The sequence below is a fragment of the Marmota marmota genome, unplaced genomic scaffold, assembly GCF_001458135.2.
Source record: "Marmota marmota marmota unplaced genomic scaffold, marMar, whole genome shotgun sequence".
NCBI classification, from domain to species: domain Eukaryota; kingdom Metazoa; phylum Chordata; class Mammalia; order Rodentia; family Sciuridae; genus Marmota; species Marmota marmota.
The window spans coordinates 13,126,896-13,141,871 of record NW_026000222.1 but is presented as its reverse complement, the minus strand read 5'-3'; the positions used below and the strand labels follow the sequence as shown (position 1 = coordinate 13,141,871).

At 45.2% G+C, this 14,976-nt stretch overlaps 1 protein-coding gene across 1 annotated transcript in view; it reads left to right on the top strand.

Moving 5' to 3' along the window:
• The window catches only part of Pmfbp1 (polyamine modulated factor 1 binding protein 1), a 30,418-nt gene extending 15,652 nt beyond the window's left edge, over positions 1-14,766 (top strand). The window contains exons 8-17 of the mRNA XM_048792573.1: positions 1,883-2,072; positions 2,229-2,382; positions 2,946-3,113; positions 3,333-3,470; positions 8,233-8,397; positions 9,051-9,218; positions 9,507-9,674; positions 10,431-10,534; positions 13,582-13,790; positions 14,325-14,766. Coding sequence (XP_048648530.1) covers positions 1,883-2,072; positions 2,229-2,382; positions 2,946-3,113; positions 3,333-3,470; positions 8,233-8,397; positions 9,051-9,218; positions 9,507-9,674; positions 10,431-10,534; positions 13,582-13,790; positions 14,325-14,341 — 1,481 coding nt within the window. The 3' untranslated portion in view covers positions 14,342-14,766. The remainder of the gene's footprint in view (positions 1-1,882; positions 2,073-2,228; positions 2,383-2,945; positions 3,114-3,332; positions 3,471-8,232; positions 8,398-9,050; positions 9,219-9,506; positions 9,675-10,430; positions 10,535-13,581; positions 13,791-14,324) is intronic.
• The last annotated feature ends 210 nt before the right edge of the window (positions 14,767-14,976 follow it).

Genomic DNA, 14,976 nt, shown 5'->3' with positions numbered 1-14,976 from the left:
GGGTCAGTGACCCTCTGAGAAGACTGCTTTCTCAGGTCACCAATAACTTCTTGCCTTAGGTACAGGGTTTCTTTGGAGGTGATGAAATGTTCTGGAATTAGATATTGGTGATGGTTACGCAGAGTTGTGAGTATGCTAAAACCCACTGAATTGTACATTTAAAATGGTAAATCGTATGTCATGTGAATTCGTTTTTTTTTGTTTTTTTTTTTTTTTTTAAAGAGAGAGAATTTTAATGTTTATTTTTTAATTATCGGCAGACACAACATCTTTGTACATGGTGCTGAGGATCGAACCCGGGCCGCACGCATGCCAGGCGAGCGCGCTACCGCTTGAGCCACATCCCCAGCCCGTGAATTCGTTTTAATTCAGCAGAAGATCCAAAGCTTGCTTGCTTCCCTAACTTCCTTTAACTCTGTATTTCCAGAGGCTGTTAGCTGCCTGCACCCGAACCCGCGTTTCTCAGGGGGTTTTCTCTTGTTCTTCCACAAATCTCACCACTTTTTCTCTTTTTTCCCCTGCTCTAACTACAGTCGTCCATTCCTTAAGACTCTACCTGTGCTCCACCTTCCTCCTCTCCTTCTTTATGCTTTGTGAGCTCCCCTCTTCCTCCAGAGCCATGTTTCCCTGCTGATGCCTCCAAAACTTAGAACCCCTATCCTGGCTTTGCAGCAGTGGTGACTCTTGTCTTTGGAGAACAACTTCCCCTGAGCCAACCCACCTCCTCCTCTCACTAGGCATTTCCGAAACAACCTATCTCTCCAACACTTTTTTTGGTCCAGTGTTGGGATGGAACCCAGGGCCTCGCACATATTAGGCAATCACTCTACCACTGAGCTACATCCCCAGCTCTTTCCAATGCTTTTTAAATCCTCCTCCCTCCTTCTTCCAAGGCATGCCTTTATTTTGGAAGTAAGGCCATCCTTCTTCCAGGATCCCAGGGTAGGAAACTTGGAAAAGGGGATGAGAGAACAATGTTCAGACGAGAGAATATATTTAGCATAAAGGATCTGCAGTGAGAACCTACTTGGGTGCTTCTCCCAAGTAAGCCCTGGGTGCCTGCCCCGTGGAGTGAGGGTGTGTGACAAAGGAATATTGCATTCCCATCTTTCCCTTGTGTTAAGTCCCTTCTCAATGAATCAAGTTTAAACATTTCTCTCAGGCTTTCATGGTCCTCCCAAGCCCCCTGTAATCCACCCTGTTACTCAACTCCATTGCCCCATTCCTCCATTTTTCTTTTCCAATCAAACTGTCCTTGCTATTCTCCCCCAATCCAGTGCATTCACTCTAAGAGTCCCACACCTGGAGCTCCACTCTCCTTTCTCTAAGGCCCAATCAACTCTGTCCCTCCACAAGTCCATCTATAAATATCCTAACCCACATGGATCCCTCTTCCTGAGTTCCCAATGTGAGCTTACCTTCCTGTGATCTGTAGCTGGAGGTGTAACTCAAGGGCAGAGCCCATGCTTAGTGTGCACAAGCACCTGGGTTCAATGCCCAGCACCAAAAATAAATAATATTTCACTGTTCTCTATGACAGGTGGGCTGGCTATGCCTCCCTCGCCAGACTAAACTCCATGCAGGTTGGGATTTGTCCCTTAGGATAAGATGAGTCACACAGGACATACTGAGCCATTTCTAACCAATTTATTTCATTTTCGTCCCGAAGAGCCCCTGGCTAGAGAGTGGTTGAAGTCAGATAATTGAACAGAGCTCTTTAGGACCAATAATGAAACGGAAAGAAGTGAGGACAGATTGGGAATTGAAGTAGGTCACAAAATGAAAGAACAGACTTCCCAGCCAGTCTTATTTGAGAGTCTGCTCTTGACACACACTCCTCCTCCCGTGGACATGCCCTCAGCTTGTCTCCTGGTTTCTGCAGCTCAGCAAGCAGCCCAGTACAAGGAAGAGGCCTTGCAGGCGGGGAACACTCTGGAGGATACCCAGAGGAAGCTGCAGGACTGCATTTATCTAGACCAGCAGAAAGCAGACACCATCCAGGATCTACAGAGAGAGGTTCAGAGGCTGCAGGCGGAATCCGTAGCAGCTGGAGAGGAGCTGGCAAGCAACAGGTACCTTCTGCTCACCTCCAGAGAACCCTGTCCCTGTGAGCCAATCCCTGTGGGTGGCCACCAGGGGTGGGACATCAGAGACTCCCCATGGGGCCAGCTCCATAGTCCAACAACACAGGCACTGAAGTCCATCCACCTGTTGTCCCTTTGCTTTAGGAAACAGATAGATGAACTGACCTCAAACCTCTCTGATACCCTGGGGAAGCTGGAAAACTCAGACAAGGAAAAGAAGCAGTTGCAGAAGACAGCAGAAGAGCAGGACCAGAAATTAAATGACATGCAGGACCAGGTCAAACTTGTTCAGTACCAGGTAGGCAGCAAGCAGGCAGCCGACACCAAGGTCTGCCCTGCTGAAGATTGAACATATTGGTCCTTATTTAAGAAGATGTTGCCATCAACCCATGCAAACTAATTATCCAGAATTTATGTTAGAATGCTCTCAGTCACCAGTTCCCATCACCAGTTATAAGTGTTTTCAAGGGTTAGGCTCAAAAATAATCAAGGAACAGTGTTGTTCTTACTAGGATCCAAAGGCTATCCTTGTCAGCCAATTTAAAGTCTTCAATCTCTGAATTATTCTTTTTATATGCTTTTCTATGATTGTTTAAAACTTTATTCAAAGAGGTTTTTATGTGAAAAGATTTAGAGAGTAAGTGGGAGAGAAGGCTGGCACAGTGGGAATTGGATCTATAAATAAAATTAATTGGTCTATCTAATTAAACAAAGAAGAAATGTTGCCGAGCACCGAAGCAGACTTTTTTGTTATATATGCTATCAAACTAAGGGACCGTCCGGGGTGCAACTGTCTGCGTATCTTTTCCCAAATATGATACAGTGCAAGGCTGTCTTCCAGCCCAGTCTTTATGTTCTCAGAACAGGGACCTATTAGGTACCAAAAACAAGCTAGAAGAGGAGATACCAGAGCTAACACAGACACTGAAGGACAAACGGGAGCAGTTGAAAAAGAGCAAAGAAAACGAGAAGTTTTTGGAGGATGAAATTGAGGCTCTGCGACAGGAAGATAAAAAGAAGGAAAAGATGGTGAGAAGGAGAATGTAGATAGGGTTGGGTCCCGAATCCCAGGATGGATGTGGATGGAGCTGGGTCAGGATGGATGCAGAGGCCATGGGTGCTCAGAGCTTAGGAGAAGAGTGGGAAAGGCACAGGGCAGAGAAGGGAACCTTGGGAAGGGAAGGAGGAGGGAGCTTTGAGAGTGGTTCACACATCTTTCTGGGGCTTTGCTCTTTAATGGGTGACCAGTTGAGAGAAAATTTGAGGAAACAGGAGGAGGAGAAAAGAAATCTCCAAGAAGAGCTGAAGCAATGTGCTACACAGCTGGAAGTTTCTCTCAGCAAGTACAACGCCTCCCAGCAACACATCGAAGAGCTCAACTTAGAGGTAAGTAGATGGGAACCCCAAAGGGGTGAGGAACTTGGGCCCCATGGCCCTTGCCTTGAAATCTGTACCCCTCTCTCCATTGCCACAGCAAGGCCACAAACAGGCTCAGCCAACTGTGCACCTCTGGCACCTGAGGATTGAAGTGGGTTAACGCTTCAGGACCTGGTTTCTGAAGCCAAGACATGTTTCTTCCTCTGTGGAAGGTTTTATTTCTTACTTAGTGGAGTCCCCAAACTTTCTGGGTTGCAGCATCAAGTCTTCCAATACCACAATTTAGACCAGAGTTGGGTGAGTTAGTCATTTAGGGCAATTTGCTAGGGAACACTTCCAAAATTGTGGCAAAGCACAAAGCACAAAAACGGGGTGCAAGCAGAGACATTCCACTGCAGATTTTTCATTGCATGAGTAAAAATAAGTGGCATCTGACATGCTAGGCACTGTGCTTTGAGTTTAGTCATCATTAATTTAATGTCTGCATAAGCGCTTCACATACCTTCCATCTCAGCAAGGTATACATTACTGTGATCCCCCATTTCCAAATGAAAAAAAGCCTGAGGCCCAAAGGCATCAAGCACGGAGTGGTGGGATGAGCCTGAGTTTGAACCTGGGCCACCCAGCTCCAACACCCACCCTCTTCATCATCAACCAGCACTACTTTCCCAACTGAGTTCATTCCATCGTTCTGGGCAAGAAAAAAATATGCAGTATCTTGGGAGATAAGTCATTTGGGTTACAAATGAAGGACCAAGCAGATCTTACTCCTTCATAATCTGTTTAAAAACTTAAAATAGTATGACTATCCTAAGAATTTCACTGTACAATAGAAGTTTCTGCCTTTCTGTAATTATGGAAAAGTTGTACATCTGAGCTACACTATAACCACAAGCCACCTACATCTCTGAACATAAAGGGACACTGACTATATGGGCCCGTTGTCACATTTGCCAAAAAATTTGGAAGCCAAAGCACTCATTTCAGAATTCCTTGAACAGGAAGATTTTTCTTTTGTGATTTGTAAGCATGTTCAACTTTTCTAAAGGCATACCCGACATACGGTAGACTCATTGAAGCAATTGAAATAGCCATTAGAAATAGGATTCGTTTTGCTTTCTAAAATGCACTTCCTTTAATCAATATTCCATATATTGATATTAAAATTCCCCATCTGAAAACAAGGCAATATATCATAGAATCCTTGTAATATATTTGACGTAGTGTATTTTTCCACTACATTATATAATTTATTACTGTTAATAGGAAAGTTCATTCACCTTTTCTTGGTAGGACAGTTTACACAATCAACATTTATTTCTCTGAATTACAAAACATGTCTTTGGATTTGTATCCAAATAGTCTACCTACACATCATCTAAATAAAACTGAACAACTTTGATGTGACCAGAAGTGAAGTCACTTTAATATAGGAAAACTATCCTCTGGAAATCTATAGATGATTCATCCTGTCACGTGGCTATACATATAGTAGTTTCCCAGCCTCAACATTTCCCCTAAAATTGGCACAACAAAAACCTGTTAACTGGGCTGGGGATGTGGCTCAAGCGGTAGCGCACTCACCTGGCATGCGTGCGGCCCAGGTTCGATCCTCAGCACCACATACAAAAAAAACCAAAGATGTTTCCACCGAGAACTAAAAAATAAATATTAAAAAAATTCTCTCTCTCTCTCTCTCTCTCTCTCTCTCTCTCTCCCACACACACACTCTCTCTCTTTAAAAAAAAAACCTGTTAACTAATAGAGACTGTATAGTATAGTTTCCTTTTTTTAGTTTCTTTTTTTTTTTTTTTTCCTTTATCGCCTACCCATTTCTCTACTGGTGGTATTGCCTCTCAAATAAATTGTCTGCTTTCAAATTCTTGTCTTAGGATCTACTTCAATTATAGTACTGTCACTAATTTTCTATGTGACACAATAAAATTTGGGGATTTCATTTTATCAAAAACTGGAATGACCTATTTATACTTAATGCCATAAGCAGTTCTAAAACGATGATTTCTTTTTTGGAGACCCAGCTTTGCCAGAAATCAGCAGATGCACAGGCATTTCTGATTAGATAACTTAGGAAGAGAAGTTAAATCCCTTTTTTAAGGTATAGTTACAGCATAGCTTTTTCCAGAAGTACATAATACGGAGTCCAAGCCCAGCCTAGAGTACAACAGAAGGAAGCATGCTAGTTTCTGAATGAAAATTGCAGGCCAAATTATTAATCCAAAAATTAGAGTTAGAGACAGTAGTAATCTCTTCAAAAGACCTACACAAATAAGAAATAAATTTGACATGGACCAAGTGTAGACAGAAGTGGCAATTATTCATTTTTATCTCAGAAGAAAGCCAAAAACAACCATCACCAGCTTTTTCTACAAATGGATCCATTTTGCAAAATACAATTGAGTTCTTGCCCAAATATGCTTTTTTTCCTTTCACTTTTATACATTGATTCTGAATTTGGACATCTTATTAAGCTCACTTATAATTTGTAATAGTTTTTCACTTGATTCTCATGAATTTTTCTAAGTAGATAATGATGTCATTTGCAAACAACAGTTTTATAAATATTTCTTTTAATATGTATATTGATTTTTCTTGCACTGGACAGAACCTTCCGTATGATGGTCAACAGCAACCCTGTTAGCAGGCATCTTTTTCTTTCTTAACTTTAAAGGAATGCACTTGTTTTAGTATAATACCCTTGTAGGTTTCTTATTGCTATCCTTTATCAAGTTTCTTTGATTCTTTAGTTACTAAAAGTTTTTAGCAGTAGATGTAGAATTTTCTTAAGTCCTTTTTTCAAAGCCAAAAAGATGATCATATCTTTCTTTTCAAGTCTGGTGAATTAATTAACTGATCCTAATTTGGTCCCCTCCTTGCATTTCTAGTATAAATCCTGAATGTGTGTCATGTATCACTTTAATACACACTTGGCACTTGGGACACTCTTGGTGAAATAAGGCCAGTATTACTGAAGTGTATTGATCAAGGGAAATACTGGTATATGATCAGATTAGAAAATTAGACAGGGGCAGATATTATAGCATTTGTTAAGAAATTTGGGGTTTTATGTTCATATAGGTCTTTTTTCTTTTTTGAGAGAGAGAGAGTTTTTAATATTTATTTTTTAGTTTTCGGTGGACACAGCATCTTTATTTTATTTTTATGTGGTGCTGAGGATTGAACCCAGTGCCCTATGCATGCCAGGCAAGCACGCTACCACTTGAGCCACATCCCCAGCCCCTCATATAGGTCTTAATCTGATAATATTTCCTCAAAGGGATAAGATAGATGATTCAATCTGATTTCAGTTTTCAAAATATAACTCTAGGCCTGGGGTTGTGGCTCAGTGGTATAGTGCTTGCTTAGAATGTGTTTAACATGGGTTTAACTCTCAGTACCATATAAAAATAAATAAATGAAGGTCTTATGTCCCAAAAAATATGCGTGTGTGTGTGTGTGTGTACAAACTTCAAACATTGAACAGTTACTGGAGATGAAGCAAGAAAGAGTATGTTTCTGTGTATTTGTGACCATCTTAGGATACAGGTGTACTCGAATACCAAAGAACAGAAGTCAGGCACACAATCATGGATTGGAAAGGAGTTGGTATGGAACAAAGGAGGCCAGAGTTAGGGAGCTATTCCTGTCCAGGCTAGAGTGGTGTCCGTGAGGAACTTAGTGGCAAGACCGACCAGACTTGCTGATGGAATAACTAAGAAAAAAAAGATTTGGGGATGACTTAAAGTAATGCACCTCTAAAGCCATTTATACCTATATATAGCCTGCCTTTGGCAGGAGAGAATGTAGGTCTTGTATTAGAACTTTCATTAGAACTCCTTGATTCTATAATTTACATGTCAGTTTTTAGCATCTTTTTCTAAGCTAAATCACTCATGTTACCAAAGCTTCCATTGTGGCTTCTAGCATCACTATGATTTTTTTGACCACCCTTCTTTCTGCTATCTCACCTTCATTGTGACATTTCTCAGTTCAGCCACCACTTATCAAACACTCTGAACTGTCTTTCCCTAATGACTTCTCTAGGTTACTGGGGAGACCCAGCTGACTCCACATTTTTTTTGAAAACTCCAGAAAAAAAAAATGGGCTTCAGTTTCTAGAAAACCAAATTATTTTATCTTTAGGAACAGTTTCACCACCAGGACATGTAAAACATAGAATTAGAAGTCCAATATAATGTTCTTCATCTCGCTGATTCCTAGAGTTGATGATACTCAAAATTCCATCTGAAAAACTTCATTCCAGCAGCTCAAGAGGCTGAGGCAGGATGATTGCAAATTCAAAGCCAGCCTCAGCAACTTAGTGAGGCCCTGAGCACTAATTCAGCAAGACCCTATCTCTAAAATATAAAAAAGTATTGGTTAAAAGTACCCCTGGGTTCAATCCCCAATATCATTAAAAAAAAAAAAAAAAAAAAAAGACTAACCTAGAATTGGATTCTAGGTGTTTATCAAAGGCTGCAGAATCTGGGAAAGGGACTTTTTGCATATTTGGCATGTCACACCCTGGTACTTCCGGCACTTCTTGTATTTGGAGGGCATACTAACTCAAAGGAGGAAATGTGGGGGGAGGGGTGCAGAAGAGCCTAGAGAGACACCTCTGCCTTTGAACCTTAACACAGACTGTTCTGCAGGTTACTGCAGAGAGAAGAGCCCAGCCCCTGTCCCTTTCCTATGGTCAGAGAGGGCGCCTCTAGGAGCTGGAACCTGACCGTGATGCTCTCACTCCCTACAGATGGCCCAACACAAGGATGCCATAGCGAATCTGCAAGCCCAGCTGGACAAGGCGTTGCAGAAGGAGAAGCACTGCATGCAGACCATGGTGGCTAAAGAAATCTACGATAACTTATGCCGGAAGTCAACCACCTGCCAGGATGACCTGACGCAAGCCCTGGAGAAGGTGAGGCCACACCTTCCCATCCCCAGTTTCCTGCACAACTGGCTCTCCTCAGGACATCGCAAACCCTGGCCTGGGTCAGGCTCTCTGTCCAGAGAAGGATTGCTTCCTCTCAGTGTGTCTTTTATTTTGAGGGGAGAGGAAAAGATGGAGGCCAAGTCTAACAAGTCTTTCTCCTCAGGGATGACTTGGGGCAAGGTTTTCCCAAAGCCAGGATTGTCAAGGAAATGGGTGCTCATCCCTGTGCTAAGCTTGCCTACAGATCCAGCCAAAAGACTGGGAAGAGGAGAAATGAGGCAAAGGCAGCCTCAGCAATTTAGCGAGGTGCTAAGCAACTCAGTGAGACCCTGTCTCTAAATAAAATACAAAATAGGGCTGGGGATGTGGCTCAGTGGTCAAGGGCCCCTGAGTACCCCCTGGTACCCCCCCCCAAAAAAAAGAAAGAAATGGGGGGTGGGATGGAGGGCTGAGGAGAGGGCTTCAGAACACCAACCAGAGTCACTTCCCACCCCTCTCTGGAACACTAGGTAAGGGACCCATCTGCACCACCCTGGGCAGAGGACAGGGAGGGACTGGAACCCTTTTCCATTCAGGACTCAGCAGAGAGGGCCAGAGGGTCCTGATGGCCACTCTCATCCCTTTGTCTTTACCGGAAGCTCAATCAAGTGACCTCCGAGACAAAGAACCTGCAGCGAAGCTTGTTACAGGCCCAAGACAAGAAAGCTCACCTGGAGGATGAAATCGTCGCTTATGAGGACAGGATGAAAAAGCTCAATGTGGAATTAAAAAAACTGCAGGGCTTCCACCAGCAGAGCGAGCTAGAGGTGAGGAGAAGCCTGGCGCTCAAGCCGCCTCCCGTTAGGAGTCCACAAGGTCACAGTTGGCATCCAGAATTCTTTAGCGCTAAGCATGCCCTTTGGCTAATGGGTTCCCTCTATTTATTTTCTTGGCTCCTGGAACTCTAGGCAGAGGCGGCAAAGATCAGAGCAGGGGTGCCCTCTGCTGGCCGCTGGAAATAAAATACCCCAACAAGTCTTTCAAGGCTGGAAAGGCACCCTCTGCCCGTCTTTGGGTCCTCTGGGGTCCCCCCCTCACTTTGCATTCCTGAGTAGGTGCACGCCTTCGACAAGAAGCTAGAGGAGATGAGCAACCAGGTGCTGCAGTGGCAGAAACAGCACCAGAACGACCTCAAGATGCTGGCAGCTAAAGAGATGCAGCTCAGGGAGTTCCAGGAGGAGATGACCGCGCTGAAGGAGAACCTCCTCGCAGATGATAAGGAGGTGGGCACTCCCGGCTTCTGCCACTTCCTCTCAGTCCACCCCAACAAGGCAGCCCTCGGTGAGGTGGGGGTGCTGGGAGAAAAGAAAAAACCCCACTTACCTCCATTCAGCCGGAAGCAAGGGCTGGGTCCTCCAGGGCCACCACCTATGTTGGTGGCTCCATTGCTAGGAAGGTATGGACCAAAACAAAGACCCCATCCCGACTCAGGAACATCAGAAAGGTCATCCCCTGACTCGGACGACCTCCTGGGAAGTCCCCTTCCAGAGTACATCCTAGACAGCCTCGTGGCCCAACCCGTAGAATTGGCTAACTGAACATGCCCCGTGCCCAACTCCCTGAGCAGTGAAGGTCACAGCAGGAGACCTCAAGACATTCTGAGGTGGCTACAAAGCCTTTGTTAAAATTAGAAAGAAGCCATCTCTTCCTCCAGATGTTTTTCCCTATCTGTTAAAATATACTGCTTTTTTAGAACAGGTCACTTCAATGCCTTTGGCCTGAAAACCATTACTGTAAGTGTACAGATGTTCGGTCTCTGCTGTAAATGAGCACCCTAAATGGTGCCTCCTCCGAGGTGTCACCTCTGTGCAGAATGCAGCTGGAGGTGAATGTCCTGGTGTGGCAACTCTGGTCTCTGGTTAGACAGCAGAGTTGATTTTTCTTCTCCCAGGAAGAGAGAAGGGACCTGGCTCGGGGAAAAGGAAGTGTTTGGGTCCTGATCCCATCTCTTACTGTCTCATTTTCTTCTTGTATGGAAGCCCTGCTGCCTGTCCCAGCGGTCTGTGCCCAAAGACCCATGTAGGCTCCACCGAGAGAACGACCAGATTATGTGCAACATGGAACAGTGGGCAAAAGAGCAGAAGTAAGTAAGAAAGAGAAAAGTGAGGCAGGTCCCAGGGCCGAGGCTGAGCTGAGGAAGCACCTAACGTGCCAATAATTAGTCACACACACACCCCACTGTCACTGGAAACTGATGGAGTCTCAGCTCACACCCAAGGGTTGGGAATAAGATGGAGGGGGCCCAGCTCTTAGAGAAAGTTAGGAAAGTCCTGTTGATTTAGGGATAGGGCAGAGTCAAGATTGATGCTCAAGTTTTCTCTACCCATTTGGTATCTGGCTTCACCTGGATCCCTTAAACTCACTCCTTTGACCGCCCCTGGGGATCATAGTGACTCTGCACAGCACTTAAGTACAGAGAGTCCTCTTAGTTGCCAGGTGCTAGGAAGACTCTAGCTCTGGGGACAGGATGATGCATGGGGCTCTGGGATCCAGTAGAAGCCTTGCTGAGAGAACCCAGTGCCCCACCCAGCCAGCCTGTGCCCTTGCTCACAGGAGGCTGGGGAACCAGCCACTCTTTCCCATTGTGGATTTTATTACAGGATCGCCAACGAGAAACTAGGAAACAAGCTCCGTGAGCAGGTCAAATACATCGCCAAGCTGACTGGTGAAAAGGAGTAAGCCACCCACACCACCCTGGCTGCTCCCTGGGACCTTATGAGAAGGGCTGGCCTTATCATTTTATGTGGATAAGGAAAGGCTGGTACTTTGGAAGGCCCCTTGAGTCCGGAACCTGCATCTCTGTGACACTGGGCACATCACTGGGCCTCACGGGTCTTCATCCTCTCACCAGAGGTTTCATAATCTACGTGCTCCTTCCTCTCTGGCCTCTGTGATTCTCCAAGGCGAGAACGCTGAGAAGGGAATGGGAATTGAAAGGCGGCTGCACTAGTGAGGGTGGGGCCGAGCTGATGTAAAGAGATCCCCCTGGAGGAGTCCAGACAGACAGATCTTCATGGGATGGTCTGAGGTGCACGGCCCCAGTTGGGGGATCCTCTCTTCCTCCTGGCCACTGGGGACGTAGGTCCCTTGTACCTGGGGCTCCACTCTCCCCTGTGGTCTTGCTTCACCTTCAGGTCAAAGTAGGTCTGCTGAGAGTGAGTATAAGAAGTCAAGCTGAGAGGTGAAGGGGTGAACGTCTAAAACTGAGATTTGGGCAGTGGTAAAGTGACAGGCGAGGACAAGCCCTAGACACTGCTCCCTGAGCTTTTGCCAGGCATGCTGGGAGGGCCCGGGATGAGCCTGCTTTGCCCAAAGTTGACTGAGCAGCAGCTGCCCCAAACCCTACCCCAAGATTGGAGGGCACTGGGCTGCAGCATTCCTGGAACCCATTCATGGCTCCAAGTCACAAAGCTCTGTTCTGGGCTTTGATTTTAGGCGAGGGGCGGGAGTTGAGCTGAAGGACAAGACCACATAATTCAAGGACCCAAAAGGCCAGGACTTGGACTGGCTGTATGGAATGTTGAAGGCATCAGGGATGCTGGCCTGGCTATAGGGCACCAGGGAGAGTGGGAGTGAGCCAGGGGACAAAGGCAGTGGCATTTGTCATCCAGCCTCAGGGAGTGGGGAGCAACAGAAAGAGGTGGCTTAAGACTTGTAGAGAGCAAGAGGGTGGAGCACAGGCCCAGAGAAGAGGCTGAGGATTCACTATTCAGTTTCCTCTAGAAAGGACCAGGACATTCTTTACTGGACAAAAACATTCCTGAGGGGATTTTACAAAAGTTGTTCGAATCTGAAAACTAGCCAATAACTTCAGGCTTTTCTTAGATAGTGTCAAGTTGCCAAAGTCTTATTTCACGAAGGAGTCAAGAATTTGCCTGATCCTATTTGAAAATAATAATAATAATAATTTTACTAGCTCAACTAATATTTCTTGTTCTGCACGTTCAATGCACTGTTCTAAGTGCTGCATGTGTTCATTCTCCTACAACCCCATGAATTCATCATGCAGCTGCTCCTAGCTTGAGATGGAGTTATGTCTGAATAAACCCATTTGAAGTTAAAATATTAATAAGTCAAAAATGCATCCAGTGCCCCCAACCTACCAGACACGACAGCGCAGCACCCAGCAGAGCTTCATTTGCCTGCCCTCATGATCATGTGGCTGCCTGGGAGCTGTAATGTGCGGCTTTGGCCAGCATCTGAAGGAAGCATTGTATTGCATATCGCCAGCCCAGAAAAAGATCCAAACGCCCAGTTCTAAGTAGGATTTCTACTTGAATGTGTATGGTTTTGACACCTTTGTGAAGAAAAGAAAATTGTAAGTCAAACCATCACAAGTCAGGGACTATCTGTAGGAATTGCACCATTTACAGATGAGCAAAGAGAGGAACTGAAAGGCTCAGTCACTTGCCTCTGCCAGCAAGTGGCAGAACCAGAATTCCAACTCCAGAAGTCCTGTTTCAGAACCCATTGTGATCCACTGTCCTCAACATTAATTCAGAGAAATGCAACTATTGATAATAGCTGCCATTTTTTGATCCATGAGAAATAGGCTAAATTATTTTCCCTTCACCTACCTCACAGCCTCCACTTCCTCCTCTGTGAAATGGAAGTAAGGAATTTGTCTAAATTCTCAACAGGACCGCAAGTCCCTGTGCTCCCTGTTCTTAAGCAAAGGGAGGCTGAGAAAACTGGGGCTTTGGCATTGTACTGTGTGAGTGTTGCCCAGGCACAGTCATGAGAACCCAAGGACATGTGATCATAATTGTTCAGAAGAGCCTTCTGGCTCTTCAGATTTCTACCATTTGTCCAACTGGATCTTTCCATGAACCCAATAGGCAGGTCAGAGTTGATTTTCCCCGTTGAACAGAAAAGGCAAAGGATCCACAGCTAAGAGAGGGAGTCAGGAGTCCTAGTTCAGGGTCGTCCTCCCCAACCCCAGACCTGGATTTCTTCCAAGGGACACACACAGGCCTCCATTTCCAGAGTGTGTACTTAGAACCCAGCTCTGAGAGACACTGTGCCTTCGTGCCTTCCTTCCTGTGACACCCTTATCGGTTCTTTCCAGCAAGGAACCAAGCAAGTCACGCAGACCAAATACCCACGTGCCCCTCCCTCTCCTTTTCACAGCCACCTGCACAATGTGATGGTCCATCTGCAGCAGGAAAACAAGAAGCTGAAGAATGAGATAGAGGAGAAGATATTGGCCGGGAACTCAAAGATGTGCACCAAAGCCCTAGGCCCCAGCAAACTGGAGCCCACACAGCAAGGGAAAATGTGTGGCCTAATGGGCCCAAAAGTGGACATCACCAAGATCATTGGGATGCCTCACTGCCCAGGTACATCTGCCATTTGTCTCTTGCTACTGTGTTAGGTCTTCTTTCTTAGTCCCATGTGCCAAAACAACAACAGTGTGATGTTATTTTTTCAAAGATCATCAGATGGGAATTCACATAGGGAGAAGAAGACAGGTTCCTCAAGACCTCAGTTCATTTGCTTAGTTAACCTGAACCGGTGATAACGGTCTCCACTTATGATGATGGAAGAGGCAAATTAAGACTCATTCTGACCTAAGAATTTTGATGATATCCAAGTACATCACATACTAGACCCCTCCCCTCTCCTGACTCGGTTCCTTTGGGGGAGTGTGGGGGAAGGGAGAATAGGTGCCTTCCTCTAGTCATGCAAATGGAAATCCCCCAGAGCGCCCCAGTTCCCTACTCAGCCCTACCGTCTCAAAAACTCCATGTGGCCCCAGAGGGAAGAAGGCACCGCCAACAGAGCTGCCAGACCCTGAGGCCAGTCAGTCCTTGAGGAATCACCTCATTGGTTTCTTCTCAAATCAAACTGTCCTTTTCCTCCCTGTTCCTCAGGTTCCTCATATTGCTAAAATCAGCACCTTGCCCTGAGCATCATTTCCACGCACGTTTGCAGAAGATAGTGAGTTCCCAACCCTCTCTTTTGGCCTGGATTAGCTCTTACAGAAATATATTAAGGCCCTGGCTTATTTTGCAAGATGCTAACATTTTGTTGAGTTTTGTCCACTTTCCTGCAGTGGAGTAAGCCTAGGAACCATACTTCCACCTCCAGGACCAAATTCTGAAATAAAGACATGTGCACAGCAGCCTGGGTGAGTGCTTGGCGTCTTGGCAACATGCTCATCCTGTTTTCTCTGGATCCTAAAGGAGACTGGTCTCTTTCACTTATGTAAGGGAGCTACCATTCCCAAAGCAAGCTTTCAGATTGCCTGGACTAATCTTTAAGTCAACAAGAGCTGAATTAGCTCTTGTTTTTTCTTTCTCTCTCTGTCTGGAATTTTACTTTTTTTAAATATTTATTTTTTAGTTACAGGTGGACACAATGTCTTTATTTTTATATTTATGTGGTGCTGAGGATCAAACCCAGTGCCTCACACATGCTAGGCAAGCACTCTACCTCTGAGCCACAATCCCAGCCCCTCTGTCTAGAATTTTATATAGAAAAAAAAAAAAAAAAAAGACTTTTTTTCCGAAAAGGAAAGTAATC